The sequence below is a fragment of the Ursus arctos genome, unplaced genomic scaffold, assembly GCF_023065955.2.
Source record: "Ursus arctos isolate Adak ecotype North America unplaced genomic scaffold, UrsArc2.0 scaffold_9, whole genome shotgun sequence".
Lineage (NCBI taxonomy): Eukaryota > Metazoa > Chordata > Mammalia > Carnivora > Ursidae > Ursus > Ursus arctos.
Genome location: NW_026623111.1, coordinates 33,130,195 through 33,156,637, shown reverse-complemented (window position 1 = coordinate 33,156,637; position 26,443 = coordinate 33,130,195). Strand labels below are relative to the sequence as shown.

Sequence of the window (26,443 nt, the reverse complement as noted above, 5' to 3'; positions counted from 1 at the left end):
TGCTTTAGATACATTCAAATGTGGAAAGTGTGCCACTCGGAATGAAGGGAATAATTCATGAAGTCCTTTAGACATAATTTATAATGCAAAGGAGACAAAATCCTCAAGCACTACTCACCACGGGTTATTTTACGAGCCTATCACATTCCAGTAAGATTTTACTTATGCATGACTAATGGAGCACTTCCATTTCCAAGAATTTTCAGATTTCTGAGTGCCTTTCTCTATGGCTTACCACTCAAACCCTGAGCTCCCTGAGGACCCTATTTATCTTCCCTTAAAATGATGCTTTGGAGGTTCCTACTGCAGTGACTGTAGCCTCCTTCGATACTCACAGGATTTACCATGAGTCAGCTGTGGGGCACCTGACAGGGATTAGCTCACTTGATGCTCACGGCAAGCTTAGAAGGTATGTATCAAGATGATTCTCTTTATACAGGTGAGGGACGTGTGGCCAAGGAGGCTACGTGGCTTACGCAGGGTCACCGCTAGTCGGCAGGGGGTGGGGACCGTTCCCAGTGCCAAAAACCTCCCGCTCTGTCATCTGGGTTTGGACTCCCACCCACCTCTACGTCGGCCCCACGTGTTTCAAGGTTTTGACTGTTAAGACACAATACAAGAACCCGAGAGTCCCCAAGCTGACTGCTGAAAGGATTCAAACTGCCTTTTCCACTCCCTTTCTTCCTCATCCATTCGTTCTGCAAAAGAGGAGAACTCTCTGGAATCTCTCAGAACGGGAGGCAATCCAGCTAAGTCTCCGCTTTCGACGGCAGCCTGAGACCAGACTGCCCCCAGCCACCACCCCCCCTTGGGGCTTTCCACCCAGCCCAGGATCTGAGGGGTCTGAGGTGCACGCAGCACAGTACCCGGCATAGAGCAGATATGTAAGCCATGCCAGGTAAGCAAATATGCTATGCATTATTTACGGAATTTATACTCCCAAGCTTACTTTAAATACATACTAGCCACCCAAATCAGGCTATTAGCTAGCAAAACATTCAGGGTAAATTAAGAGGAAAAGCAAGCTATGACCCAATTTGAATAACATGAGCCCATTAAAAAAATATTTTATATGCACTAAGATAAAAGAGAAGGGTACACATTTACAAAAAAAAAAATCGGCTGGAGCAGTATGTAGTTTATATTTTCTTTATATTTCCCTGTGTTCTGCAATATGTACAGACTACAGTTGACTCCTGAACAAAGGTGGGGTTCGGGGCACCAACCCTTCTGCACATTCGCGTGTAACTTTGACTCCTCCAAACTTAACTACTAATAGTCTATTGATGACCAGAGACCTTACCGATAACATAAACAGTCGATTAACACATATTTTGTGTGTTATATGTATTCCATACACATTCTTAAAATGAAGTGAGCTAGAGAAAAGAAAATGTTACTAAGAAAATCATAAGGAACAGACATGTACTACTGTGTATTTTGAAAAAAGTCCGCATATAAGAGGACCCATGCTGTTCAGGAGTCAACAGTGTATATAACCAAGGGAAATCCCCAAAGACATTAATTAACTTGTGTCTGGCTATCGCCTCTTGGAGGTTTGTTATTTTTGTACTCACATCACTACTTCAAAGGAAATGAGTTCAAAATCGGCAGTTTTAACCAGTCTTAGTAGACTCCGAAATTTGCCTGAAAGTAATCCACCTTGCTGGAAAAGGCACTTTCTGACCTATGCTTTCCTTTGGTTTCAGCTGAACAGGGAGATGCCTTCCCTTCTCCGACTGGTAACATTGTCTCAAGAATATAAGAACAGATCCCTGGGCCTGAGTAAATGAGAACACAGACAGGCTCCAGGGGCCCAAGTTGGGAGCTGGCTTCTCCTTGACTGAGAACGCCATCCAAACTATCTCCAGTGCCAGACTGCGCCCGGAGGCCACAGGTGGGAGGTTGCAGTTTCCTGGCCCGAGAGGAGCATAGTCTAGCCACAAAAGCTACCTAGCATCTGGCAGCTCATCCTAACAAGGATCTCCTTGGTGGGTTGGACAGAGAGGGATACTGGAGAAGCAACTGGAAATACAAAGCAAGGAGAGTAGGAATCGTTCTGAGACCCAGAGCTTGGGTGGTCCTGTTTCCAGGACGGAGGAACGATGAGAAGTTGGGCTGTTCACTTAACTTCTAGGGGTTGGAAGATGTGATCCCCAACGTCCTTTCCTGAGCTTCTCTTCTGTGACTGAGTGATTTCCTGGCTTCGGTCTCGAATAACTTCTCTGGACGGAAGCCTGGAAAATCAGTCTATTTATGTGTTGGCACCATGACCCAGGTGTCACATATGCCATGCATGTGTTTCCCCTTTCACTTTTATACCTCTGAGTATCTATTTTCACGGGGTGAAAGAGGATCTACATGGAGAATCAGACTCTCCATTCCTTAGACTTTTTCTTCTTGCCTAAACTTTTCAAACCCACAGTATGAGGCTCTGGTCCAGGTAGGATGGGCTAGTCTTGATTTTATTTTTTTATTGTCTCTGATGTATGCTTTTTTGAAGTCTGTAAATGCTTCTGTACCTAAATATCTTTAATGACTTTTTATTTAATTTACAATTTATTCTCTTACAATGACTTCTAGATGGAGAAAACCAGTTTCTCAAGAAATGTCTGTTGACATTTGACATCTGAAAAGAATGTGCAGTTGGTCTCAGTTGTAAGGAAAACAGCACCTACTCAAATGCCTTCCCCCAGCTCTCACTGAAAAATGAAATGTTTCAAGAAAGATCTGATTGTCTGTTTTCCTGGATCAGACGGCATTAGTACAGTACTGGATTTTCAAGAGGAAGTCCTAGAGCTGATATTATCAAGGTTGGAAAAACAGACCTACCTTATTACTTAGTTTGAGAAAAGCAGATGAAATAGTTTAGAAATCTCCTAGCGAAGTTTGGCCCTTGGTCAATGAGGGAGAATTGCCACAGATCTGGTAGGAAGGGGCTGGCCAGCAGGGGGCCCTGCATGATATCACCTGGCACGAGTTTGTAGGTGGGAGCTGACCAGCAGGGTCTAGGTGGCAGAGGGAAGCCAGAATTGGGAAAGAGGGAATAACAGGACCACAGGAGCATCTGCAAGGGCAATCATCTTCTGGAAAAAGCTATTCACATCTGCATGTTTCTTAGTGAATTACAGCTGGAACAATGGTCGAGCTGAGCTGGACGATGACAAGAAATTCATCCCATTTGTTTGAAATTCACACCTGTGCAAGATGGTGATTTTGATGATCCTGCTTTAACCGGAGAAACCTGATACATACCACTTTTCAGGGCTTCTGAAAAATATATTGTAACTTTCTCCCATTCGTTGTATGATCATATTAAAAATAACAAGGGCACCTCTGCCTGTGAGTCATGCCAAGTGCTCTCTAGACAGGAATTCTCACACGAACCATCAGATGCATATACTATTATTATCTTTGTATTTAATATCAACTGAGGCTCAGGTGGGGTTAGATCTTTGATGACTGCATGGAGTACTCTTGGTACTTTAGAAAAGGGTCATTTTTGGTACCACAGAGGAAGGAAGAGATTCAAATACAAATACAACTCAGAGCGGATCAAGAAAACACTGGACTAGCTTTGAGGGAGACAAACATCTCTCTGTAGGTTACTGAGCTGGATACATTCATCATCAGCTAAGAAGAGCTTCCAACTGATTTTCTAATCCTGGATTCCAGGAGTCTGTATTTGTGCTATGACAAGATGTTTTTTTACAGAAACCAATATTTTAAAATGCAAAATAAAAAAAGTATTAGGTTTCTGCTGGGAAATATCTCAGGGATAAGCAGGTAAGGCCACGGGAGATGGGGGTCCCTCTGCTTGGAGTATGTAGCTCCCTAGTCACCCTCATCACCTCTGAGCCCTGGGACCCCCTCTTGGAATCTTCTCCTGGCTTCCTCCCCACCGTCCAAGCCTTTGCTTCTGCTATTCCCCACATGTGGAATAGCCTGCTCCATTCCAATGCAAATCCCACACTTAAGGTCAAGTTTCAAAACCACATCCCACACAAAACCCGTTCCCACTAACCCCAACCTATAATGATCTTACCTGTCCTTTGCAATCTTATATCCCTCTAGTCTTCTGACCCTATTATCTAGCACTTAATTAAATTTTATTTATACACTTTTCTGGTTGCTTTATGAAAACTGCCTTCCCGGAAAGTTTATGAGGCTTTTTTTTGGTTTTGTTTCTTTTCCCTGTTTCAAAAATTGGAAAGAGAGTAGTCCTTAATTTATGCTTATTGGTTGACAGGCAAGCATCGGCAAGGGAACTGCTGTCACGGTGTCATTATCTTCAAGGTGATTCAGCTAAGGATGGTCTGGAGTTTGCCGGTATCAACAGACACAGCCAGGGTATTAAAAATACAATAGTAACAAGCCTACCTTAATTGATGTCCATTTCTAAAGTGAGAGAGCAATGGTCCCAAGAGCTTTAAATGAGGAAGGTGAGGTAGAAAGAAACCAAAGGGAGGACATAATATTGCACAAAAATGGTTGTGCTGGCCCAAGAGGCTGACAGTCCAACCTCGCCCTGTCCCCCACTACTGCAGTCTTGTGGTTGTCCTCCTCGGCCGCGCGGCCTCACGGTCTGAACGAACGCTCCTGCCTACGGCTGCCGTGCCCTTTGAGCAGTTCCAGCTCGCCCTGGACAACTGTGACATTTTGGCGGTGGGGGAGGCTACTCCTCTGTAAAGAGTGTATCTGTTGGGAAAGCAATTTTTGGAAGAAAGACACCATTTAAAAAGAACACTATTCCTTTGACAGCCCTGCAGAACGGGGCAAGTGAATGAGAAAACAGCACATCAAGTCCGAGCTGGTCTCAGGCCCTGGGAGGCTCTGAGGCGCAGCCCCCCTGTTTTAGGCTGGTCCCCCCATTTTGCCATGACCAATTAATTCCACCACTTCAACGGGAATATACTGGCTGTAACACAGTCAAGAAATGCTTTTCTTGGAGTACGGGGAAGGAAGTAAGACGAGGAGTAGGTTTATTGGGAGAAGAGATTCTTTTCAAATGACTCCTGGGATAACACATTCGGGATGGAAAACTTTTGGTGTCATAAGTTGTAAGTGAGTATGAAGACTGTTTTAATAATGAGCCAACATTTTGTGTAGTACAGCTAAGCACTTGGCTTACAGTGTAACAGATGTATACAGGTAGTTATCTACCCAGAAAATACTGTCATAGCCCCGCCATTGTTGCGTCAAGAGCCTGAAGTACTAGAGACAGGGTAAAGGAAGGCTATTTCCCATTCAGAACCACTAGGCTTTGGAACTAGAAATTACTCCAAACTAGGCAGCTTTTCTTTTCTTCCTCCCTCCCTCCCTCCCTATCTCCCTTCCTCCCTCCTTTCCTTCCTCTTTTTCCTTCTTCCCTCCCTCCCTCCCTTCCTTCTTTTTTAAGATTTATTTATTTGAGAGAGAGAGCACATACAGGCGGGGGAGAGGGAGGGGGAGAGAGAATCTCAAGCAGACTCCATGCTGAGCACGGAGCCTGACGCAGGGGTCAATCTCATGACCCTGAGATCATGATCTGAGCCAAAACCAAGAGTTGAACACCTAACTGACTATGCCACCCAGGCACCCCCAAACTAGGCAGTTATTTTAAGTAAGACATATATAAAGGAAGAGACTCCCAGGCTTTTCCAAGAGTTTGGACCTGCATCTTGAGACTGCCCGGGATTAGCCTCGTTCAGGGAAAGAAAGTCCGCCAGGCCACCTTTTGTTTGGAGTTCTTCTTGTTATACTTGTATACATTTCTAAAGTAACATGATTTCTTTCAGATCATCTAATTTTGCTTCTCTTAAAACAAGACACTTCTAGGGATATGCAATCAATGTGAAATATTTCAATCCATCTTCTCTTGGCCTTTAGGGAGTTTAACTACTATTAAAGTGGAAAAGGGCTGTCATTAAAAAGAGAACAGGCTATTTAAAAATTTTTTTTGCTTATTGTAAAAATAAGAAAATGACTAATTATTAAGAATGAGTATATTTTTAAAGGGAGGCTATCCTGCTCTACAAACCAACCAACCCCCTTTCTTCTGTTTTAGGGGTCCTCCGCTTAATCCCACAGGTAAAGCTTCTTTCCCCAAAGGGTTAAAAACTTAGAACAAGAGAGATTAAATAGTTGGTTTAAGAAGTTTAGGCATTATACCATCTAGTCTCTTCATTTATTCCTTTAACTTCTATCAAGAATCAAATCTATTCATCCAAGGGCAGGGTTTCCCTCAAACTCAAGCAACAAAATGGTCAGAGGGCAGAACTGATGAGAGATAGGAAGTAGACATGTGCCTGATAGCAGAGCCCTCAGGATTTGTTCTTATAATTAATCTGCTGGGCCTGAGTAAGCCCTGTGTACCTCTTTATGTGGCAAGTGTCGTGGGACAAGCATGGCGCCAACACCGTTGCTTTCCCAAAGTATAATGAGAAAGAGCTGCGCTCAATGGTATGTGCAAAGGGCCTGTGACCCTAGTAGACAAACTGAGTCATAGAAAAGTATTGATAAGGGAACTTAAGAAATGCTTATCACTAAGTCTGGCAAAAGACAAATAAGAACAGAATTACTAACTGTCCCAGAAAAGCAATTCTACCACTATAATGTCTAATTAATTATAGAAACTTCTAATTTAAAATTAAGAGCATGGGGGCGCCTGGGTGGCACAGCGGTTAAGCGTCTGCCTTCGGCTCAGGGCGTGATCCTGGCGTTATGGGATCAAGCCCCACATCAGGCTCCTCTGCTGTGACCCTGCTTCTTCCTCTCCCACTCCTCCTGCTTGTGTTCCCTCTCTCGCTGGCTATCTCTGTCTCTGTCAAATAAATAAATAAAATCTAAAAAAAAAATAAAAATAAAAAAAAAATAAAATTAAGAGCATGTGTTGACCAGTAAAGTTCCCATGCTAATAGCAAAACTCAATATTTCATCTTATGATAATTAGTAAAACTCTTCAGAGATGATAACATTTATGCAAATGAAAAGTGAAATTAAATTCTACGTTGAGAGACTCAGCATTTGCCTGGATCACAAAACTTTGCTCCTGGAGACCAGTAAACATGTTACCATGGTGAGGAAATTATTTTGGTTTATTCCGCTTTGAAACTCCTTCATAGGACTTGAGCACCATGGGGAAGAACTGTATCCTCTCAGCTCCTCTGAGAAAACACATTTTATTCTTCAAAAGACAAATCCCAGAATGAAACGACCATTATCTTACACCATATACAAAAATAAATTCAAAATAGATTAGGGGCTTAAATGTAATACCTAAAACCATAAAATACTTTGAAGAAATTATAGGCAGTAAGTTCTTTGACATTTGTCTTAGTAGTATTTGTTTGGACCAGTCTCCTCAGGCTAGGGCAACAAAAGCTAAAATTGAAAAAATGGGATTACATCAAACTGGAAAGCTTTTGTACAGCAAAGGAAACCATCAACAAATGAAAAGGCAACCTACTGAATGGGAGAAGATATCTGTAAGTTATATATCTGATACGGGGTTAATATCTGAAATATATAAAAAAACTTATATGACTTAATATTAAAAAAAACTGATTTAAAAATGGGCAGAGGACTTGAATAGATACTTTCCCAAAGAAGACATACAGATGGCCAACAGGCACTTGAAAAGATGTTCAACATCACTTATCATCAGGGAAATGCAAATCAAAATCACAATGAGATTTTGACTGACTCCTGTCAGATTGGTTACTATCAAAAAGACAAAAAATAAGAGTTGGCAAGGATGTAGAGGAAAGGGAAACTTTTTGCACTGTTGATGGAAATGCAAATGGTGCACCCACTGTGGAAAACAGTACAGAGAGTCCTCAAAAAATTAAAAATAGAACCATTATATGATCTAAGAATTCCACTTCTGGGTATTTATCCAAAGAAAATGAAAACACCAATTTAAAGAGATATATACATCCCTATGTTCATTGCAGCATTATTTACAATAGCCAAGATATGTGACAAGGACAGCTAAGTGTCCATTGATAGATGAATGGATAAATAAGATGTGGTATATATAGGGGCGCCTGGGTGGCACAGCAGTTAAGCGTCTGCCTTCGGCTCAGGGCGTGATCCCGGCGTTGTGGGATCGAGCCCCACATCAGGCTCTTCCACTATGAGCCTGTTTCTTCCTCTCCCACTCCCCCTGCTTGTGTTCCCTCTCTCGCTGGCTGTCTCTATCTCTGTCGAATAAATAAATAAAATCTTTAAAAAAAAAAAAAGATGTGGTATATATTTATACAACGAACTATCACTTAGCCATGAAAAAGGAGATCTTGCCATTTGTGACAACATAGATGGACCTAGAGGGTATTATGTTAAGTGAAATAGGTCAGACAGAGAAAGACAAATACTGTATGCAGAATCTAAAAAACAAGGGAAAGACAAAACAGACTCATAGATAATGGAAACAAACTGTTAACAGAGGGGGGTGGGGTTTGGGGACAGGTAAAATAGTTAAAGGGATAAAGAGATACAAACTCCCAGTTATAAAATAAACAAGTCATGGGGATATAATGTGCAGATAGGGAATACAGGCGATGATATTGTAATAACTTTGTATGGTGGTGGATGGTAACTGGACTTATTGTGGGGATCACTTGTAATGTGTAAAAATATCGAATCACTATGATGTACACCTGAAATTAATAGGGTATGATATGTCAATTATATGATAACTAGAAAAAAAAGGTAAGAGATTAGAAGGTATCTTCAGAGATACAAAAAATAAGATCTAGTCCACTGGTGAGTTTAGCTCTCTGGGTCTTCCAGCTCAGCCTTGGAGCGGGAAGACAAGTTTCCCTCTGGGTCAAACCCTTCTAGGCTCTGGGGGATAAAATCGCGACAGCTTCCCCAAACCTTTGTAATTTCAACCCAAACACTATCAGTGAAAACTGCTGCAATCAGCTTCTGGTGAGGATGAAGAAGGTTGTGCAGAGCCCAGCTTGCACCCTAAAAGCTGGGCTGTGTTCTGTGGTCATGAAAGTTTGGGTCTGAGCCGCAAAACCAGCATGAACCCTTCTGGTGAGAGATCTGAGTAAGTGTAATCTTCCTGACTCTATTATACATTCCAAACCAACAAATAGAACAGAATATTGAGTTTTCTCTTCTGCTATTCTTGAATCACCCTACATTTTTCAGCTTGGCTATTCGATAGTTGCTTCCAATTGCTCTGAATTTAAGGGGCTAAGGTAATAAAACATTTTATTGCTTTTAAGGTTTTTTTTTTTGTTCATTTTAGCTAATGAGATAGATACCCTTTTAAACATATTGTCAAGGATGGAAAGCCAGGTTCTTAGGGCACCAGTCATTTTCACACTGTATTAACAAGTCTGAAGGGGAACAGATTCGGGGGGAAGGTATTTTAGAGATGTATTTATTTTTCTGTAACACTAGATACCAAGAATGTGAAGACAAATAAAAGTTTCTCTTATTCATAAGTGATAATATAACTTCTATTATCCCCCAAAGTTAGGGTTGAATTGTGTCTCCCCACCGCACCCCAAATTCATATGTTCTAGTCCTAACTCCTAGTACCTCAGAACGGGACCTTCCTTGGAAATAGTATCATTGCAGATACAATGAGTTAGGTGCAGTCATACTGGACTGGAGTGGGCCCCTAATCAAGGATGACTGGTGTCCTTCTAAAAAGGGGAGACTTGGACACAGACAAGTCCACAGAGGGAATGCCATGTGAAGAAGAAGGCAGAGATCAGGGGGATGCTTCTACAAGCCAAGGAATGCCAGAGATTGCTAGCAAACGGCCAGAAACCAGTGGAGAGGCGTGGAACAGAGTCTCCCTCACAGCCAACGGGAGGAACCACCCCTGCCAATACCTTGATTTTGGACGTCTGGCCAGCACGACTACGAGACAATTAATTTCTGATGTTTAAGCCCCTCTGTTGGTGGCACTTTGCCATGGTAGCCTTAGCAAAATAATATACCCACAGAAAGAGAGACGATGGTTATCAAGACCTACTGATTTTTCAAAACAGATGCTTTCACAGTGGAATTATCCCCAAAAGGAAAAGAAAAGTGCGTTCTTACTCTCAGTTCTTGGGGAACAGAATTTGGCTTCTTTATGTTGATCTCAATGCTATTGTTGCCTTGTTTGAGCTCCACTGGCGCCCCATGCACTCTGGCCACACCTTCAAACATCTGGGATTTGGTTAACGAGGGGGCAAGTGCCACTGTGGGACCTTCTTTCTCCTTCTCCTTGTCACCGTGAACTGTTTCTCCATTCATGCTGACTTTCCCATCTACCTATAAGAAACACAAGGAACAAAAACCACATGCTATTTCCCAACGGAAGACTATGCCAAAATAACACATTTAGAGTCACAGTAAAACATTATCATTTATTAATCACATTCCAGGAAAAAAATAAGGTCTCTTGTCTGCTTCTATCAGTTCTAGAAATTAGGGCTCCTATAAATGACCTCTCTAAGGTCCTCTTTAAAAGGTTGTTAATCTTCTCAGGCCCCTTCACTTTGGATTAAATTTCATGTTTGCCTTACTTGGGGTGTGCTCTTATTTTAAAGTGTAGGCTCTGAAACTAATAATACACTATCTGTTAATTAATTGATTGTAAATAAAATTAAAAAAAAATAAAGTGTAGAAAATCAAGGAATCTTAAGTATATACATACCACACACTTGAGTTGTAGTACGTCTTCATTTAAATTTTGAATGCTATTCCACGATTTTGAGATTTTTTTTTCTGGTTAGCCTATATATTAGGTGGAACCCACCTCAGATCAGGAATCTTTTAGGTTACCCCGTGGTAAGGGGGCAATGGGTACATATTTGTAAGCTATGGCCCGATGCTCTGCTCTATCACAGTAAATCCCTATTTCCAGTTAATTTTACAATCCCAATTTTTTCAAGAACCAAAGGCCATACACATTAAAGTATTTGTGTTTTGTACCCATGTCTAGGGAAGGTAGTAAAAGCAAGAAAGGAGGAGTGGAGACGGTGGTTAGTTAGTCTGGCTTATTGAAAGGCATCGAGAACTCTTTAAGTCTGAGGCAATGTATACAGTGGTTATGGGAGGAAGGTCTGCCATCAGACAGCCTCAGATTCCATCCCGGCTCTACCATTTAAAAGCCACATAATCTTCAACAAGTGTCTTATTCTCTGTGCTCATTTTCCCCACCTACCAAGTTTATAATAACTGCATCTCCCTCATAGTGCCGTTGAGGGGATTTTATGGATTAACATATGTACAGAGTTTAGAACAGAATCTGGCACATTTTATGTATACGAATATTAGCTATTATTATTATGAGGCTTTCTAAAATCCTTCAAAAGGAATCATGGAAGGCCAGATATTAGTTCTAGTTTATTTACCTTAAGCAGATGGCTTACATAATTTATTGTCTGTGATCCATAAGAAAGAAACTTAAATCACAACTGCACACACCCACATAAATACAGCTGAAAGAGGAGTTTTGCAAAACAGTATTTACTTTTATTATGTGTGATGTACCAGACTTTTTTTTCTTGTATTTTACTTTATTTAAAAAAGTGCTGATACCAGGCCACTAAATTGGTTTCACTGCCTTAGGGGTGCCTGCGTGGCTCAGTTGGTTAAGCATCTGCCTTCGGCTCAGGTCATGATCTCAGGGCCCTGGGATCGAGCCCCACATCAGGCTCCCTGCTCAGCGGGGAGCCTGCTTCTCCCTCTCCCCACTGCTCGTGCTCTCTCTTGCTCTCTCTCTCAAATAAATAAAATCTTAAAAAAGAAGAGAAAAACACTGCCTTAAATTTGCTTTTCCTTTACCCTTAATTCTGTTGTCCTGGGAAACTCTCTCTGTCTCCCTCACTCTGCCCTAGCCACAAGAAAACACACACACACACACACACACACACACACACACACACACACACATCTCTCAGAGTTTCTGTCCTGCCATTGTCTGGTAACAACTTTCCACATACTACCTTTGACCATAACAGGGTCCACCCACTCAGTGGTGGGGCTGTGAATGGGGCTGAGAGCCATCAACGTCTGTGGTGGGTCAAGGGCTCATTGGCCGCCAACAGTGACCCCCAGCTCAAAACGATCTCTGCTAAGTTCTTCTCCGCATCCTTCCATGAATGCTCTTGCTGAGGCCTTTTACACTGTTTTTGCCACAACGGTGAGAGACAGAGTTGCCTCAGGGCCAAACTCTTGCCATCAAGTCCTGCCATAATTCTTCTGTTTCAATGATCACCTTGCACTATTTATATAAAGGAGGGGACGTGGACATCTGGATTATCTGATCAGATGCCTCGGACACCAAGTTGAGTAAACGTATTCCCTACCCTGGTGTGGGCCACCTCAACATCAAACCTTCCTTCGTGAAACATCACAGACAGTTCTCGGTCGTGGGCCTTAGGTGAAGGACAGCTGGTGCCACACCTATGTGGGATACTAAGCATGTCTGGGGACACGCTTATCTATGTGCGAGCCTGCGTGATGAGTAGCTCATTTTCTCAGGAAGAATTCATGTATATATTCAATAAGAACTTGCTGAGTGCCCACTATGTGCTGGGCACCGATGCCAGGCTCCCAGGATGAAGCCGTGAACAACAAAGGCACAGCCTCAGCCCTTTGAGGGACACACATCTCAACTCAACCCAGATGAGACATCCAGGACTTCTTTTGTTCTATGGAAACCTAAGGCACAGACTTTTAAGATCCATTCTGAGTTATTTAAGCAACAGTCAGAAAGTGTATATACAGTTTGGTTCCCTCTGAAATTCAATAGGAAGATACATGACATCACACTGCTCGATTAGTTTAGCCAAGCAAACTTTCTTTATAGTCATGTGCCCGTGTCTCCTGCTGATGAATTCCACCTCTGTCTTCTATTAAGAACCCATGTGGTGTGCAGGACAAGGAGAACTGATTTTTCTTTGTAGTCAAAAGAGCTTAAGCCAAAGAACGAGTGCTTCCTCGTGATGTGAGGAAAAACACTGGAATGTGAGGAAGTGAAAAGATGTTTGGTTGTCATAGGTTCTTTGGTTCTGGAACATTACTTTACACATTCATTGGTAGGAAACAACCTAGTTTCTTTCCCCTTAAAAAATATTTTTAAAAACTCGTCTCATCTGAGAATCAAGTACATCCCATGCTCCTATGTGCTCCTTGTATTATTCCTTTTTTGCAATTGTAGCATCTTTTTGGACATGAGGTCCAATTCTTTAAAAAGAAGAGGGAGCTGCATATACTTCTACTTAAACCACAGGCAATGACAGTTTTCTTTTGAGGAGTTTGCCATACCTCCACAGAGCTGGAGATCCCTAGGCTTTTACTAAATTAAGGGTTTGTTACCACTACTGTAGAGAGACCACGCCATTATATCAAACTGGAAAATAAACTTTGCTCCTTTCACTATTTGCAAACCAAATCTCCTGAGACTATAAACTTCGCAATCCTAAATGGTAACACATTTTGCTTTCATTTGATAAACATAATTGCATCTTCCTGGGGCAAGATGCTTCCTTCTGTTGATTCCCTGGGGTTGAGGTTTGGTTCTCCTCTTAAGGAATGCGTCCTACCTTAAAGGTCTTCAGAACCTCTTGAGAGTTTTTGGGCTGGGAGTAAGGCTTGGGTGTCAGCATAGGCACTGCTTTGGGGGTGACAGTTTTGCTTGGAGACCCGCTGCCTGCTGACATGCTGGTATCCAGAACGCTGGTCCGAGCGATGGTGGTCTCCACGGTGGCAGTGAATTTGGGTGGGGGCAGTGACTGTCGCCGCAGGTACTTCATGGGGCTAGGGTCGTTCAGGAAGGGGGTTAAATTTGGCTCTGTGGAATGGCTTCTTTCCAGAATTTTTGGCATCTCCAAGCGTTCGAGAACAGCCTCGCTGATGGTGAACCTCTCAATGTACTGTTGAAGGATCCCCTCTGCCTCCTCCTGGGACCGTGCGTTCTTATAGGCCTCATGCAACTCCCTCTCTCTCCGCTCTCTAAAGGATGAGCATGGGAGGGGAAACAATCACAGAGTCAACAGTCACAAAAATCACAAAGAAGACCTTGGTAGGAGCCAAGGCTGAGCTGAAAGGGGAGCCCAGGAGTGTGTAATATTGGCGTCAGAGCCTTTGTGGTAACCAACGATTTTTTTAAAAAGCACATCTAGATACCACTGCACATGTAAAAAAACAACAACAGAAAGAACTCACTTTTCTTGAACAATTTCTCTGTAGGTTTTGATGCTTTTCCTTCGTTCACTTGTTCCATCCTCTCCAGCCAGTAACTTCTCCATTTTCTTCCTTTCTTCCTCTTTCTTGATTAAGTCCTGAGAAGCACTTCTTCTACGGCTCTTCCAACGAGCCAGGTCCTAGGGAGGTGGGGGTAAGGGGTCGACAGAACATACTTCTACACGCTTGCACACAATTCCATTTCTACTCTTCAGAGCTGAGTGAGTGCAGACTATGGGCCCAGCACGATGTGAGGCCATTCCATTCCCACTCAATCCAGCGTAAGTCTGGTGGGAACAGGAATGGGGAACATTCCAGGGAACATTCAGATATAGCCATATTACTCATAGCAGGCCGGCACATTTATTTAAACATGGTAATATGAACTACGCAATCATATTTCATGTCAGCTGCTAACTTTTAAAGTATTGCTTCACAGGGTACTGTAAGAAACTTCATTTCTTCCGATTTATGACCTGCACATTGTGAATGGACTTGCTGACAAAAGAATGGGAGGAATCAACCACAGACCGACACAATTTCCTCAGGGAAGGAACAAAAGGCAGAAATACTGATTTCTGGGACGCTGGAGTCAGGTGGGTGGGATTGCAGCTGTGGGAAAGGACCTCAGTACTACCTCTTCCACGCTTTGTTATCTTAGGTATGTTTGTCAGCCTCTCTACACCTCAGTTTCCTGACCTCTAAAATGAGGATGACAATGACATGTGCTCTTCCCAGCCTATTGTAAGGGTTAACTGACACAGTGCAAATAAGGTGCCAACCGTATTGTTAACTGCTCGGTAAATGGTAGACCCGACTACTACCACATTTTATAGACTAATTTTTTTGACTGATGGTACAGTTAAGTCCACAACAGCTACCTCTGAGAGCTCTGTGAGGACCACATGCAAGAATCCATGCTAACCTCCCGGCATCCCCATCTTCGGGCTCTTCCCTGCCCTGGCTCTTGGCTCTCAGCACACAGACAATCACAAGGCCCTCATCAGGCCACAGAGATTTCCTTCCCTGGTTCTCATCCGGGCTCCCTCACTCACTAGCTGTGTGACTGTTGGTGAGTTACTTAGCTGTTCTGAGACTCATCTGTGGAACTGAGGACGATACTAGTTGCTAGCTCACTGAGTTACTAAGGAAACGGAAGAAATCCTACACGCAAGGCAGTTAGAACAGTGTCTGTGACTGGTAAGCTTCCGAGGTTGGCCATTACCGTTGCCAGCAGCAGCAGCATTCTTATCCATCCCGATACATCATCCCGAAAGACAGTGCATCTTCAATTCTACATCCCATGCCAGGTGCCTCCCTTCTGCACCACCCCTCCCCGCTTTGCGGCCAGCCTCCTAGAGGGGGGCTTGCCCAATGCATGTCCCCGTCCTTCACTCTTCACCTTTCATGTTGCCATTAACCTTCCTTTAATTCCCACACTTCCTGTGTCCCTATTTGAAGTCCCCTAAGGGCTCCCTTCCCCTGCCTGGCTTTCAAGTCCCAGTCTGCCCGCCCCACTGACTTCCTGCTCCAAAGGGGCTCTAACCCATGGTGCGGGGCAGCCTCCCCGCTGCCCGTGGCCTTAGTCGGCACTCACATCTTGCCATTTGTCGTCCTCTTCCCGCAGCTGGTTATTTATCAGCTGCAGCTGCTCCTGGCGGGCCCTGCTGTGTGGCTGCACCGTGGCCTCCTCCTCACACCGCATGTCAAACATACTCGTGCTCCTGAGCGTGGAGAGAGAAGAGACAAAAATGGACCGGTGCCCGGGATGTGTCTACGCGTTCTGCCGCGTGGGGGCGCTACCGCGCCGGCAAAACTGCCCCTTTTCCCTCCGCAGCTCAAGACAGCAGCGCGATGCGGCATGTGGCGTGTTGCGATCCCCAGCCGGCAGCGGGCATGCTAGCACCCCCACCTTTTCTCCTTTTGCCGCCAAAGCCGAAATGTGACCATCTTTGCCTTCAGGGTGGCTACAGCAAGTCAATATAATTTTATACGTAGGTGCCGAAACATTTCGGAAGAGCTAGAAAAACGTATTTGGAGCTCTGGGCTCTTCTCATTTGGAAATGTATTAGGAAACAAAATGAAAAGAATTAAAATGTATAACGTGGGGGGAATTTATGGGCAAGGAGGGTGGCATTCCATGAAGCAAAACTTTATTACAGTAATTGCTTGTGTAAAGAGCTGTCTTACGTGCTTTCTACATGAAGGCAACTTCTCCACTTTCAAAAAAATCATCTAGCCTCAAGTCCAAGACAACCAACTTTTCATATTGTATTTTCTGAATTGTGGATGCATCCAAGAATTATGCATTAGTGATTCATATATTTGATGTGGTTATTTCTACTTCCTGTAAAAATGCCTATAAATTGGGCCTGCAGTTGACAGCATGTTGGAATCAAGAAAATAGGGTATTTTATCATAAGATTAGGAATAAAATATATAAATCAGTATATACTTTGTATCCTAATATTCTCACAAGAATTTTACCTTATTTTTGTCAGGATACTTATGAATTTACTCTTTTACAAGAAAAAGGATAGGGAAAACAATTTTTTAAGCCCTTAGGCTGTACATATTATTGATATGTTCTATAGGAGTTTATTAAATGTTGGGTGAGATCACAGGGCCTTTTCTACGGTGCTTCCACAGACCTCTGTTACAGCAAAAGCTGAAGCAGCAAGATGAAAACAGAAATAAAAACCAGAGCAAAATCCTCCCTTTTTTCCGCCTCTCAAAGAAATGAGCTCTGGGACCAAGTGGGTTACACAGTCCAAAATCAAGAAATGGAGGTTCGCTGTTAAACTCTAAGAACAGAAGACTATGATAGTCCATTTTTGAAGCCAGCTTAACACAAAGAAAAAGAAAAGCCATGCACTTAGACGTCAATTAATTCTAGACATCATCGGTGACGTCCAAAATAGTTCTCCCCATGGGCAGACAATGACCAGCGGCAGCATTACTGGAGGCCAGCGGGGTCCTGAGCAGACAGCTCTCTGGAAGGGGAAGACAGATCCTCAATGCAATGGCTGCCCACCTTCATTCTGACGCATTCAAAATGAATCTGCATGGATCTGTTGGGTGCCTCTTCCTTCTCTCTAGGTGTTGGACTATTTAAGTCTGACCTAAGAGAGCTAAAACTGAAGCCCGTACTTGCAATCTGTCTTCCCCAAGCGTATTCGAATACTCTGACTGCACAGAAGGACTTTGACCTGAGGCTTCTATTGGCACAAATGTGACAAACCACCATGGGGAGCTGCCTCTGCATACTTGGTGGGTAGTGCTGACTGTGGCAGCCAGTCTTCCAGAAAGAGAAACTGCAGTCCTATAAGGGGGGAGGGGCTGCGATTTTTCATTTATTTTAGACTATTTATTAATGTTGTTTAAGAAAGATTTGGGAATTTGCAGAGGTAGGTAGAGAAGCCTTACCTCATTTTTTTTTTTTTTAAACATCATGGATGAAAATTCACTTAAGTAGGCTTTCCAGAAAGAGACCAAAATTCATTCCATTCCTGGAGCCAGGTCTTCTTCTGAAATCCCAGGAAAAAATGGCAGTCTTCTCCAAGATTTGGGATTTGGTTATGTCACTTGGAAAGAATGGGAGCAATGCCTTGAGAACTGCCTTCTTCTGTCCCGGGGTCCTATCTCTGTTTCCACCATTAAGTTCTAATGACCCTAGTCCAAATGTGGCCAAAAGCTGGTTAGTGAAATAAAAAGAGAAACTCTGGTTTGCCCTCTCATATACCAGGAAGTACTATTTTCCCCCAGAGTTTTTTTTTTTTTAAAGAAATTCCAGCAAACTGGCCAAAAAAGAAATAACCGAACTATGAGCCATGTCTCTATGCCATTTCAAAAAAAGGAACTAGGCAAGTTGAAAATTGATAATACTAGACAGAAAATGGGCTGAGTCACCATTCAGAAAATGTCCCTTACTTCAGAGGTTGGACTCAGCCTCCAAAATGAAGAAGTGTGTGTCTAGGGACAGGGTGGGGGATCCTGCAGGAGCCCAGGCTCCAGAATATTAATGTGACTCGCACCAAACATCTGCTCTCAGCCCCCGCCTTGTGCTATTGGGACACGGGGTCCCCGGCTGCTGAGCCCCAGAGTCTCTCGTGGTGGTGGGTTGGCATCTGTGAGGGACAGGACAAAATCACCTCCAGGGGAGCCTGGAAATTGTTCCTGGGCCAGGTCGAAGGTGAGGGAATTAGGAATTAAACAGCCTCCAGCTCTCACGGTGCACAGGCTCCGTTGGTGGGGAGAGCCTTGGGACAGGAGGAGCGTGCACGTGAAGAAAAGGGCAAGAAGGTGAAACTATATCTACGGAAACATTCTTGGCTTGCTGGGAGGCGGAAATCTCTGTTTGCCTGTGTGGTAGGTCTGCCCCTGACCTGCATTTTCCTTAAAGGGCACATCTTTTTCTGATTGGGCTGTATTTTAAGAATGTGCCAGTTCTGAATAAATAGAGCCTGTGCTAATAATTGCCCTTAAAGGTTTTGAAAAAGGGAGAGAGTGGGGAAGTAAACTAAACATATAGTAAATATCTACTTAAAAACGAAACTGCCAATATAAACTCTGCATTTTGCTCCCCACATGGCTTCATGTAGTTGTGTCTACTCCCAAGAAGGAGATCTGGCACTTTGGCTACTGCTAGATAAGACCTCTGGAAAAGGAGCTCCTTTCACTCTTCTTCATCCACGAGGCTGCTTTTTGTAAATTTAGGGCAGAGAAGGGAGTCCCCACCTCCACTGCCTTGAAAAAAATCATTCACTTTTCCCGTGGGTGAGGTTTCATATTCAGGGGCAGGCAAGATTCCAACACTCTTTACCGTAGCTTCCTTTCTTCCATTTTCTGGGATTTCCCAGAGATCCGTTTTAGGCACACTGCACAGTGGCTTTGCATTGATAAAGAATAAATCCACCCCATCAAAATGTTTGCTAACCAAATCAGAGTAGCGCTTTGCCTATCCATCTTAGATAATCTTCCTTTCAGTGCATGGTAAATACTGCCACTGCCGATTTTAAATGTAATCACCAGGGCTCAATTTTATAGACTACTTAACTCCATGCAGTCAGTCAAGCTCAGGGGGAACTTGGTTTTGAGACAGGACTGTGCTGCACGTCAGGCACGAAGCAGAGATCGCACACTGGGAATATATGCTGGCACCTGAGGCAGCCCGCTTAGTGCCAGGACAAACCAAGCCGACATCTTGAATGCAGACGTGGAGAAGGTACTGGAAACAGTAACTTTGGGGCCCAGTTTCCTTGTCATTGGTGGCAATGATTTTTGTGTTTGCACCCTTATTTAGACTCCTCACTTGGTGACTTAAATGTCTTAGGTCCGTGTGTGCTCCTCTGACAGCCCAGACTTCCACCAGCACACAGACTGCTTCTCAGAGAGGAGGGACATCAGGCTCAGCAGGCCACTGACGTTGGAATTAGATATTAATTATGTTTCTTAAAACACAGATTTACTCAACTCTGAGAAATCTAGGATTGTGCAAAGAAAATGTTTGCTTTGGATAATCTGTTTCAGAATGCTCGGCAGATGGGAAATCCGTTTCTGAAATGGAATTAGTGTGGTCACAAATGGGAGAGTGTTGGCTTCTTCTCAAATCTGGATGTTGAGGCGGAGGTAGGGAATGAATCTCCGAGAGGAGTGGAAACTAAGGAGCCGGGAGCGGAAGCCGAAGTCATGTTTGACATCTTGACCCCTTGCTATGCCACAGAAGTTGAACGCAACCCCAATGTTCTGGTCTTGAGTATCCCACAGTTTATATTACTCCAACCTGGGAGGAACTTGGGCTTCTGAATCTATAATTAGTGGTTTAGGGTTTGTTTTCTTAGCTCAAAAAGATATGGCCATGAGAATGACTTGCTTCATTGTTAACTCCAAGCCCTAACATATCAAGAATTAAATGTAAAACGCAGAATAATTCTGTGGCTCAGAAGGGGTACCAACATCCAGACCGTAAGACCAGCCTCCCCATGCCACGTCTATGAAAAGCAAATGTTAAGTTGAAGCAGCAGCTGTGTATTAGAATCATGCTTGAGTTACTCTTTCATTCATCTCTCCTGCACAGAACATATGTTCTGCATTCCGACTTCAAGTGCTTTTCCGAGGCTGCGTGAGTCAGTTAGCTGCTCAGTTCACCGTTGCATCAATTGCATTTCAATTAGTGGTAAGTATGGGAAGCATGCAGTTTAATCTAGTCATTAATGGATTCCTACAAACACAAGACAACTTACTCTGCGTCATCAGACACAGGAGTTCTCGGACCGTATCTACAAGACCAAATACAAAATTAGAGGATGGGTAAGACAGAAGATTAGCTCTGTAACCAAGCTGGCAATAAACATTGCCGGTGACATATTTGCGTGCCAAACCTTTTTTTGTCGATCACACTGAAAGAGAAGTGTCGTTACACAATTAGCAATATTTATTAACTGCTGGAAATGAAAGAACAGTCTTACATTGCTAAAGAAAGCAAAACGTGTATTAAAACACAGAGGAGAAATGAAAATAATCCCCATGCTACCCACAAAAAAGATTCTGTTCAATATAAACACAAGGCGGCTTAGGTGTAACCCGCAATGTTTAGAGAAGGCAATTTAAGAAGAAAAAGGAAAAAAAAAAAAGCCAAACCTGTATTATTGTCGTTCACAAACAGTTAAACTGTTCATGCCTTTATGCTCGGCAGTAATGGGCTGTAATGGACACCCAGCATAGAAGCACACGCTTACTGACCCTTTCCCTGATGTGTTAATGCATTTGCACAAATGACATCAAAGAGCGTTTCTGCAGTTTTCTGAAAGCAAACCAGAGCTCCAACCAGAACCCCATCAGTGCCTTCCGCATGCATTTGACAAAAACCACAATTCCTAGAAAACTGGCAGCCTTAATCAAAGCCAGACTTGGATAATATTCCATAACTTGAAAAACCAAAGTTTTCCTTTTTACAGTCTTTTACATTCTTCTGATGATTCAGATCTACAAAGCTGTACCTTCTGCAGGACAGACACTTTAAATTTTAATGTGTCTGATAAAGCAAAGAAAAAGGTTAAATTAGAAAAAAGAAATTAGGACATTACAAGGGCATATTTTAAAGCACATTTTAAAAAAGCAGCTCCCATAAATGACTCTCTCTTCAGCAGAGGGAAATGTTAAGAGAAGGTTCTTACCTATGCCCTCACACGCTGTTCATTTCTGCACTCTGATGGTGGACAAAGAATTATTTGAGCGAAGAAAAAAGGTCCTGCTTTCAGTTTCCAGCAAATTAAATTTTGTGGTTTTCAGCAAAAATTACCTAGTCTCGTGTTCAGTTTCATAACAGTTTATGGGGAAAAGAGTCACTTCTAGAGTTGTCTTCCTGTAATCTTAGGGAAAACACCCTGGAATGCTTGGGTGCATACCCACCCACCCTTCTCTCTTCCCCGCTCTTATCACTCGAGAACAGTCTGCATTCATGCATTCATTAATAATTGTTTTCGTTCACAGTGAAGGCAACCAAAACAGTGCAAGACCCAAAGTCTCTGCTGAAATGGCCAAAATGTTTGTGGGTATTTCTCTTCTGGCAGTTAAGACTCATTTTCTGTTTCTCCAGGGAATAGTTTCAGAAGGGGCTAAAGTTTAATCTAATACACTCAATTTTCTAAAAACACTACTGCATTTAGAATCAATGACCAATGGATTCCTCCACAGTCAAGGGAGAGTGCATGAGCAGCTAGTTCTGAAGACTGGACCAATGTTTGCCAATTAATAGGCCTACTGGAATAGGCTTATGCAAATCCAGTGTTTTCTAATTTATCTATGGACGAGAGCAGGGAAGTTATGCCTAGTTAGCCTAGAAACAATCAACTCATAGTATGTGTTTTATGTCATTTTATGTCTCTGAATATTTTTGTTAATGTTTTATTGAAGTATAATATATATATAATATAATATATATAATATATATTTTGTATATAATATATATAATCTATAATATATATAATATAATATATATTCTGTATATAATATATATATACAGAAGGGGCACCTATCACACACATATTCCTCAATGAATCTGCGAAACCGAGACATACCCAGGATCGGTGTCGAGTGTTTTGTACTATATAAATGGACCCATATAGTATGTATTCTTTTGAGTTTGGCTCCTTTGGCCCATTTTGGTGATGAGATTCAGCTACATGTTGTTGCTGCATGTAGGATATATCTGAATTTAAACTGCCTCTACACAAAATACTTAACAGCATTTCATGGAAATCTCTGCCAACAAATGTAGATTTACACTAAAGTGTAAGCTCCGTGAGGGCAGGGATTTTTCTTTTTGGGTTCCCTGAATAGTGACCAGATGAGGCCCTCAATATTTATTGAGTACTTATTGGATGCTCTGGAAATTGAAGAGAAAAGAACAGCTTAGTCTCTGAAGATAACCTTCATTCACCCTTTTACTATACACTCATGGACTTCAGGAATTTCCTCCTGATTTGTTAGTTTTAAGAGGGCATCAATTTAAGCAGGACTGCCTTTGCAGTTAAGGAGAAGATAATTAGAACTTGGGCTTCAAATGACTTTCTCCATTGTCCTATGGGAAACCGAAAAGTAAAGGTTCAGTTAAAAAATCACTAATAAAGAGATTTTTAAAAAATACAAAGTAGGTGAGTCAATAGGTACAAAATTGGCCAGACAAATCACAGTTGGCATAAGCATCCCACCAGAAAGAAAAAAGAAAATGAAAAAGCAATGAATAAAGTTTAATTTTGAGGGTAGGGATGTTTAGAAAGATAAAGAGAATATTCTATGCATCTATTTCATGTATGTAACTTTCAGCACTAATAAAGCATTTTAGGATCAATAATTAGCTGGTTCTATACTTCCGATTGCAAACCGGCATAGCTTCATTTGAAGTGAGAAGGGAAAAAATGGGTTTCCTGCTCATTTAAAATTATCCCCTAGCACCCAGCCCCATGTTTTACACATAGTAATTACTCAATAAACAGTTGTGGAAAAGAAACATGAATTCCCAAGGCGTATGCTCACTCAGTCACACAACTGTGACACGCCGTTCATGTGACCACATCTCCTTCTGCTCAAACTAGCCATTCATTCTCCTTTGGATCTAAAGAGACCTTTCTCTCAATCACAAATAGAGGGACAGGTACAAGCGACAGGGAATTCATCAGACTGCCACCGTTTCCCCTAGTAACCTGTGCAGGCAATGCACCGGAGGGGGTCCGCGGCTTTCTGCTCAGACCGAGCTGGGTCTGAACGTTGGACCTGTAATTACCAGCGGTGTGGACGTGGGCCTCGGTGTCCTAATCACAATATGCAGATGAAAATCCTTCCTCTCAAAGGTCGTATGAGGAATAAGTCAATGGGAAAGCACCCAGAATGTGTAGGCAGCCATGGGCCCCACTTCCTTCTTCCCTTTCATGCTCAGTTGCTTTAAAGCAGCCCATGACCCTGGGCCACACTGTGTCAGGGTATCTGGAAAGTGAGTGAGGGCAGATCTGTCAGTCCCTCTGTCATGAGCCAGCTCTGACCGGCCCTGACCAGCCGGGATCCACGTGGGATCCACACACCCACTTCTCTCTCTGTTGCCCCACCTGTGAATTGCCAGAAGGTGAGCTAGAGGGAGCGGCCACCCTTTGAAAGGGCTGCACAGCGCTCTGCACTATAAACCAGAGCAGGAATAGTACCCCTGCTTCCAGAAACCAGTGTGACAACGAGGCTCTGCGACAGTAGTAGTAGGAGTCAGAGGAATATAAGGATAGATTAAATCCAGGTCATCAAGATAGCTAGGATCTTAATTTTAAAATTTGGGTGTTACTTAAGGTTTTCCCTGCTCCCCATCCTCCGCTCTGACCCGCTACGTTCAAGGTCCTTGGTGAAGCGGAACCCAATCACTTCCTGTTTTCTAGTGGATCCCGTAATTATGCAAAACACCTCTCTTTTATTCTCCCTAGATCTGGCAGACCACACTTTTAACAAAAACGCATCACTCTTATTAAATAGTAACAGAAGCTTCAACATACAGTACTTTTAACTACAAACTTCAGTTTATTTCCATACTCGTTTTTTTTTTTTTAAGATTTTTATTTATTTATTAGAGAGACAGACAGAGATAGTGAGAGAGAGCACACAAGCGGGGAGGAGAGGGAGAAGCAGTCTCTCCAGTGAGCAGGGAGCCTGACGTGGGCTTGATCCCAGGACCCTGGGATCATGACCTGAGCCAAAGGCAGACGCTTAACCGACTGAGCCACCCAGGTGCCCCTCCTTACTTGTTCTTTTAAATCAAGTCATAGCATGGAATAGACATCTTACCTCTAGAAAGCACTGAGTGTTTGCTAATGTTGAAATGAAATGAAATTACAAATTGATAAGTGGCATACATCTTCTTTGGACCTGAAGACCCTCCTGGAATCAAAGTGAAATCAAGTAGGTCAGAAAGAAGTTCAATTCCTTTACCTGAGGGCTCCTGTACGAGCTAGGAAGAAATAAAAGAGTTACCCACTTAGGCGGCCCACAAGATGAGTCAGAAAAAAGCATGTTGAACCGGAAAACTCACAACTGCATCTTCTTTCCACACCTGCTTATATGCAAAAAAGGTAAAAAAAATTCTTGGCAGACTGGGAAAATTTTTATCATTCTATTTCCACAAGCAGTCGCGGGTAAGTGGCACTGAGGTACCGTAAGGCGTTAATAACATACTCAAAGCATCTATGAAGGCTCAGAGCAGAGAAGCAAAATCACAAAGGCTCAGGAAAATCTTCTGACCTCTTATCTTTCAATGGAGGACCCTTGGCAGATTCCTCCACATCCTGTCGCTTTGCAAATGGAACTGGAAGGAACTGGTTTACATTGGCTCCAACGCGTCTAAGAGACATCCCGGTTCTCCTGACCATCATGTCATCTTTTTGTGAATCATACAACTTTCCTTGGCCTTTCAGTCCACCGCCACTCCAGGCAGGAGCTGTCATCTTCTCCGAGCTCTCTTCTGTCCCCAAAGTCTTGCGTTCAGAGGCCGGGGGACACAAACTAGGGCAACATTCAGTCCAGCCAGTCAAGGCCACTTATTGCTAAAGATGCTTCCAGTAGCATCACTCACTGGCATCAGCCCAAGCCGGAAGAAGCCAATGTCCACGGAGGCAGCGGCACACATAGCAACTGAGTATTAATACTGGGGGCCTCCATCATGCAACGGGTACTTACACCAGAACGGGTTTCCCTTTCGGGTTTTCATGGTTCCCGAGAACAAAATCTGGCCAGCACCCAACCACATGCAAAGGCTCAAATCTCTACCCAGGGACGGCACTGAGAGCAGAGCTCTGGCTCTGGGATGGGTGCATACTTTTAAGTGACTGAATTCCACGCCACATCAGTCCTCAAGTGCATACTGTGGCTCTAAGCTGTTTTCTGGGAACGCAACAGCCACACACAGCAGAGGCCGCACACCCTGGAATGCAGGCAAGCGCTCACAGTGGCTGGCCGCTTTCCTCGGATCTTGCAGCCTTTGGCGGCATCTCAGATTCTCTTTGAGCAACTCCTTCCTTCTCTTCTTTGCCATCCTGTGGCAGCTGTTTGCACGTCGCTGAAGCCAGAGAGGACAGCTTTACTCCTAGGGAAGAATTCACACCCAAGGCCTTGACCCCACCTGTCATCCTTCACCTCCTGGGAAGGGAGGGAACGCTCCTCACCTTCCTCTGTGCCTGGGCGCTCGCTCAAACCGCAGACGTGCTCCTCCTGGGTCTCCAGCACAGGAGCCAGGCGCGAGACTCTTTTGCAATAGTCATCTATGCCAGAATTCACTATTCTGTTGATAATCAAGTCACATTGGTAGCAAGAGAGAAGAGGAAAAAGAATTATGAAAGGACACAACAAATGTTGTTGAGACTGAGAGATTAAAAAGAGTTCAGCGGCTCTCATTCCAGAAGCTGGTTAGTGAGGATGACATACTCAGATGCAGATAATGGAAGGTGAGCCCCAGAGAGGGCCTAAGAAAAGTCAAAGAAGGCTGGCAAGACCCTGTCCCCATGGGGCTGAGTGATGGTCCCCTCATTAGTCAAGGACTAGTGCATGTCTTACTAATTTCTTACCCCCACCTCCTCCACCCCAGGTCCCCATCAGCCTCTGAAGCACCAACTGTATTTCTGGTGTGCTGGGATTACTTATATCTACAGCCTGCTACCCTCCATGCTGTCAGCCACAGTACTGGATGAAAGACACCCCTCTGTATGTCATGGACCATTCACTGTTTCCTTTG

General features: G+C 43.3%; 1 protein-coding gene across 32 annotated transcripts in view; it reads right to left on the bottom strand.

Moving 5' to 3' along the window:
• LIMCH1 (LIM and calponin homology domains 1) overlaps positions 1 to 26,443 on the bottom strand; it is a 320,176-nt gene that overhangs the window by 42,049 nt on the left and 251,684 nt on the right. For 12 of the 32 annotated variants that reach the window (XM_048212064.2, XM_048212072.2, XM_048212065.2 and 9 more), the window contains 8 exons: positions 25,878 to 25,993; positions 25,660 to 25,798; positions 24,958 to 25,218; positions 20,427 to 20,462; positions 15,782 to 15,908; positions 14,167 to 14,324; positions 13,545 to 13,953; positions 10,048 to 10,263 (listed from right to left, as the gene is read on the bottom strand). In XM_048212064.2, the coding sequence (XP_048068021.2) occupies positions 10,048 to 10,263; positions 13,545 to 13,953; positions 14,167 to 14,324; positions 15,782 to 15,908; positions 20,427 to 20,462; positions 24,958 to 25,218; positions 25,660 to 25,798; positions 25,878 to 25,993 (1,462 nt within the window). The remainder of the gene's footprint in view (positions 1 to 10,047; positions 10,264 to 13,544; positions 13,954 to 14,166; positions 14,325 to 15,781; positions 15,909 to 20,426; positions 20,463 to 24,957; positions 25,219 to 25,659; positions 25,799 to 25,877; positions 25,994 to 26,443) is intronic. The other 20 variants (XM_026508797.4, XM_048212081.2, XM_048212082.2 and 17 more) reach the window with 2 other exon arrangements.